At 41.9% G+C, this 6,000-nt stretch overlaps 1 protein-coding gene across 1 annotated transcript in view; it reads left to right on the plus strand.

Annotated features, from left to right (window-relative positions):
- The window catches only part of LOC138246244 (uncharacterized), a 102,163-nt gene extending 96,523 nt beyond the window's left edge, over positions 1 to 5,640 (plus strand). The window contains exon 8 of the mRNA XM_069200656.1: positions 3,288 to 5,640. Coding sequence (XP_069056757.1) covers positions 3,288 to 4,099 — 812 coding nt within the window. The 3' untranslated portion in view covers positions 4,100 to 5,640. The remainder of the gene's footprint in view (positions 1 to 3,287) is intronic.
- Positions 5,641 to 6,000: the final 360 nt, after the last annotated feature.

A 6,000-nucleotide genomic window follows, 5' to 3' on the forward strand; every position in this document is an offset into this window, starting at 1 on the left:
GTAGAGTGGTGGGAGGAGCTGACACATGCACCTAAATATGGCTGTGTCTGTCCTTACGCAAAGCAGTCTCCAATCCCCTGGAGTGTGTCTGGGGCCTGGAAGGAAAAGCAGAGTCTTGTGCACTATAAAGACTTTCCTTTGAAGTTTCCCTACTTCAAAGGCAGAAATGAGTAGAAGTACTGGACTTTTGAGACCACAACTTTAGAACACTTCTGGACTGAGGACATTCTACCAGGAAGAAGAGATAGATGCTGTAGTGGGGACTTCCACTCTTCCTGTTGCTTTGCTGTGCTCGCCTGCTGCTTGCTACTTCTGCCCTGGGAGTGAAAGGACTGGACTTTGCTTTATACATCCAAGGGCTTGGACTGAGCTTGCCTAATGTTAGAAGTCTCAGGGACATCAAAGACTTCATATGCCAGCATCTGGGCTATCTTGCTGAGAGTCCTGATGCACCAATTGGTGCTAAATCCAGTTCCTGGGCCCTTGCTGTAAACAGGAAGAGGCACATCGACTCCGGAGCGACTTCAGAACTGGTGCTGCTGTCTGAGTGCAGCAACCGTGACTGATGCCGCAGGCCCGGCAGTGCTGCAACTCCTTCAAAGATCCGCCACAGCGTAAGTCCCAAGTGCCATGTCACCGACATCCGTGACACCTGACTCCGCCGTAGCACCTCCAGTCCTGTGGTGTGGTTGCGACACCACAAAGTCGACTCCTCATGTCTAGACCTGTTAGATTCATCCACTGTGTCAAATCGTAAGGACCTCTCCACCGATGTCACATCACCTCCCCTGCAACCTAAGGAACCGATGCCTCACCTCCCCTGACTTGCAGTAAAGAAATGGCACTTCACTTCCCTGGTAGCAGTAAGGAACCAATGCCGCATCGGCTCCAGCGACATGTCACCACCCTGATTCTGTGCAACATATTTGTTTCCTCGTTTTCCAATGTACTGTGTCTGGGGTCCGTGTGACTCTGTGATTGGCCCACACTCCCTTGCGAGTAGCGTCGGACTATTGGGAATGACTCTGTCAAAGATGTTATGATAGCCTTAGTTGTGGCTATTGTGTTTTTAAGCTCTTTACTGAGATTGACTCGTTAATAATTTGTGTCTTTGCCTATGTATGTTGGATGTTTGTCGTTTTGGTCTTGTTTTACTCATCTATATATTGACTATTTTTCAAAACTGGTGTGGAGTACTTTTACAGTGTTTCACTGTATTACTGTGTGCGTACACATACTTTACACATTGCCTCTGTGATAAGCCTGACTGCTCATGCCAAGCTACCAAGGGGGTATGCAGGAGTTGTCTTAGCTGTGTGGCTCCCTTACCCTCACTAGAGTGAGGGCCCCCTTTTGGACATGGTGCAAACAACTGCCAACTAGAAACCTTATTTCTAACAAACATACAGTATAGAAGAAAGAGGGGTGGGGAATGGGTGGAATCAAGAAAAGGCAATTTGGTATCTGCACACTCCAGCACTGGACAACACCGGTGGTGAGTTCCTATGAAAGAAGTGTTGCATACGCAGCACATTTTGTAGTACATTTTTCATATGGAGACTTTAAAATAGTACACAAACATCATGCTGAATTCTGGAATAATGAGAATGGGACCTGCTAATGTCTGCTCATTTTACAGGTTACAGTGGGTAAAACACATTAGCAGAGAACCTATTTTTGTATCATCTAATTGATCTTTTTAAGCCATTTGAAAATTGTCCCTAGAGGGTAATTCTTAAAAGATTAGAGAGGTGCTTCTTATAAGAATGGTGGTAAGTGCCGCCTACCGCCGCGGCGATGGCTGACAAAAGACTGTCGCCGTGGTAAACATCCATCCGCCAAATTATGACCACAGCCGGATTTCCGTCACAAGAAGGGCGGAAATCCGGCTGTGGCAGATGGTGTTAATGTGGAGCTGCTACCACCAGCAGCGCCACGCCAGTAGACCGTCGCCAGCCGTATTATGAAAAATATTACGGCCTGGCGGTGTTCTGCTGGCAGGCGCTGATGGCGGTAGCAGCGCCCCGTCCCGTCCCCTGCCAGAAGACCCCCTGAATTCAGGTAAGTCGGGTTTCTGACAGGGGGGCGAGGGGTTGTTGTGTGTGGGGGTGTGTGTGGGTGCATGAATGTGTGTGTGTGCGTGAATGTGAATGATTGTGCAGTGTTGCTTGCGTATGTGTGTGCATGTGTGAGAATGCGTGAATGAATGGATGTACCGCCAGCCTGTTGGCGGTACTACCACCACATTTCAACTGACTGCCGGGGTCATAATGACCCCCTTAATTTTGTAGCATGCAAATTGATAAAAAGAATGAATATGAGGGAATGAAAAGGAAGAATAAATGCATAATTAAGTTCAATGCACTTTTTTGTCAAATTACTTCTGCTGCTTTTGTTATGTATGTATGTTACTCGTTGAAGAAAGAGAAGAAATTCAATTGAAAAATAGCTTAAATTCCAACATTGGCACGCTGTAATTTTTCATATACAATTATTTAAAGACTACGAATGACAAATGAATAAATGCAGTGATTCAGTGTTTTATATGCTTTAATGAAAATCTAAAGGGCATACTCTTGGACGCATCAAATAGGCAGCCAGAGAACAGAACCCCTTTATTAATTTGTTATTTAAAAGTACTTTAATCCTTGTTAAATTAGAATTCAAAGCCATATCCTTTCATTAATATTGACAGAGGAAAACGGGTGGACCACCCTTTAAAGTTCAAAAGTACAGATGTGACATTAATTTGGGAATAAAAATGCAGATATCTACTTAGGTGTTCAGTGCTACAATGGGATCTAATGTGCATTTCTTTGTGAACAGAGGTAGACAGCCCCATTCCATTTTCACTGCAAACAATGTTCTCAGCATCATATATAAACTCACTTTTTAACACCTGTTGATGATACTTGGGGTATCAGAAGCAAAAGCCATCAATTCATTCATAATGTATGTACCTGCTCAACCAAGTTATCATTTGGAGGTGAGGGAGAAATTATAAGGGTGAGCAGTTGTAAATGAGCACCTTAGCAGATACAAAATTTAAGTTGAATGGAAATTCGGCTTGAGGAATTGGAACACGTTTATGCTGGCACATTTTACATTCGCAAGTGTACACACAATTTCTTGTTAACGGATTTCAGCACAGAAACATGAAAGTGAGAGTTTTGGAGAAAAAAAAGCAGAGGAATGTGGCTATTGTGAAAAATGTTGACTCCATGTAATCACAGATATATTTTAGTGTCAGTTTCAAAAGAATATCTTATTTTTTTTCTTTGTTTCAGGGCTTTCACTTTCAGAAATGGAGACAGTGCCCTACCCCACCGAGCAGGAGTCGGCACTTAGGAATACCACCTCTTCTGCTAAAATGCCACTTTCTCTGAATTCAACCCCCTCTGCTAAGGGAGTGGCTGCACATGTCCTCTCCACCTCCTCGGAAACTTCTGCATCATTCCACCCAGGGAGTTATGCACTGAATCCAGAAGCTACTGTCTTTTCACCATCTTCTACCATGTGTTTTCCTCAATTTCCATCAGTTGACCTCAATGGAGTGAGCACTCCTGTCTCAATAGACATTTCAGGAGACAATTGTCACACCACTTCTGTACCCAATTTCCATGCACAGTGTCACACACTGATTTCAGACTGCGCTCCAAAAATTGCACAGCCTTTCAATGATCCTAGCACGTCGCTGCTTACACCTCCTTTGTCACCCTTTAAACCTTTTTTCACAAACTCAGGTGCGAATCCTTCAAATGTGGTAGAGCAAAGTGCAATTTCTTCCGAATGTCACAATGAATGGGTGAGCTCAGGAAAGGTCCTCAGTAACGACTACAAGAATCAGCAAGCAAGAACCTGGAGTCAGGTCGTAAAATGTGAGGACAGTGACCTACTCACAGATGCATGTTTTGTTTCAGACACAATCCAAAAGAAAGGTACATTTCTTTGTCCAAAGACAACAAGACCCCAGAAATCAAAGACCAAGCAACCTGTCCAGTTTGTGGGTTTGTTCACTGACTTACACAGTACAAACTATAATAATTCAGACATGATCTTTTTTGGTTCTAAAAGTGAGAAGCCAACTTCTCAAACCTAAGCCTTCTCTACACCTCCGTGTCCAGGAAGCAGCTTGAGTGCACTTCTAAAAAAGTTGCTTATTGTGCAGAAACACTGTCATGAAATAGGATATAATGTGACTGTACACAGCGATCTCCGGATACGAGAAACTCCAGGTGGATGACACTATCCAACAAAAAGGATTACTTTTCTATGCTACATTTGACAAATTAATGTTCTCCCAGTAGAGACATTAAAGGAAATATATTATTATATTGAAATACATGATCAGACACTGAACATTTGAAACACGTGTGACAGATGTTGCCATACTTAGTAAACTCTAATCTAATGCAGAGAATTCACTATCCCGATATTTTGCAAGGAAACTAATTATTGAGTGAAACATTCCTCGAACCAAGCTGCTGCACCTCTAGCACTTTATGCTTAGCTTGCAAAGGAACATAAACTACAAAAGGACATGGGAACTTTGATTAGCCTACTACGTCGTGGATCGCCACAACTCAGCTCATTCCAAAGGAAGACATTTATCTTATTGCAGCTAGACTGACTCTGTATATGTGAGAAGAGTACGGAAGCTCTGATATGTTGCCCATTAACATGACCTATCGCCTTTTTAGATGAAAGTTTGCTGTTATCTAATATTTTATCGTGTCAGTTGATTGGCATCTATACTATGGGTATGAAATCTCTTATGTTAAGAACCATCTTGCATAATACCTTCATAAGGCAACGGATTATACAACTATTGTCAGCAACCAAGAAGACTAATATGTATATTTGTAGATATTTTAATAAAAATATGTATGTATTATTTCTCTTACAAGAGCAGATAAATCATTTCATCTTCCATTGTGGGTGTGTGAGATTTGTGTGACTAAATACAAATGGCCTATTTCAGGAGCTGTTAGATTTTATTTAGTAAGTGGAAATTCACCTTAACTGTTTAGGGTTTTTCAAATATACATTACGTAGTTACAAGCAGAAGAAACTATAATATTCCTCTACTAGATCATTTCTGAGGCTTTTGATAATATAATCCATTCATCTAGTACAAAATGCATCCTCTGGCTGCGCTGCACCATAGGCAGAGGGGGTAGCTTTATGGCCTGGTCTACTGATAGGGTCTGAGTCCAGCTCTCTGCGGGTAGCTACCCTCAACACACACTGAACAAATGGGCCAACTAGTACTTCCCCATGAACCCTGCTCCCATTTGTAAACAGTGCACAGGGATGGATGTCAGCTAACCCACGTATCTATAGCCATCATAATATTGCAGGTGGTGGAATAGCACTCATCTGGTATCCTTGGATTACCTTCCGTGGTGGATAGCAAGTGATGATCGATGATGCCACCAGTGTCTGAGTATGTCATTTGTGATTTTTTCTGTGACCTCAAATGTAACGTTATGAGCAGTGTATTTTAGTGGAATAGAATGTGCTCAGCTACCCATAAATGGCTAGTTTTAATGTGTTTTTAGAATGTGTTTCATAACCATATATTTAACTGTGTTTTGTAGTGAATTGTTTTTTTAATTAAATACAAATTAATGACTTTTGACCAAAATAATATATAACATGCCCATGATGATGGCTTTTTAGTGAATTTCTCATGTTTTTAAAATAAAATAGTACATCCAACTTCCACAATCCTCAGGACAAAACAAAAATGTCATCTTCTTAAGCATCCTCTATTTTCTTTTGTCGCTTTGCCTGGAATTCAGTCTGTCCAGTACATGGACATCACCATCACCACCACCTTCACTGTCACTTTAAAGGTACAACTTCGTCACTACATTCTCTAAAGGAGTTTACTGACTTCAGAGCCAGTGCTTTCTCACCCAATTGTGGATTCAACAAGCTTAGTATAGAAGTCTGTGGTGTAATCTCTCTCAGGGTTACAAGACACTAGGATGTGTT

The sequence above is a fragment of the Pleurodeles waltl genome, chromosome 7, assembly GCF_031143425.1.
Source record: "Pleurodeles waltl isolate 20211129_DDA chromosome 7, aPleWal1.hap1.20221129, whole genome shotgun sequence".
Taxonomy (NCBI): domain Eukaryota; kingdom Metazoa; phylum Chordata; class Amphibia; order Caudata; family Salamandridae; genus Pleurodeles; species Pleurodeles waltl.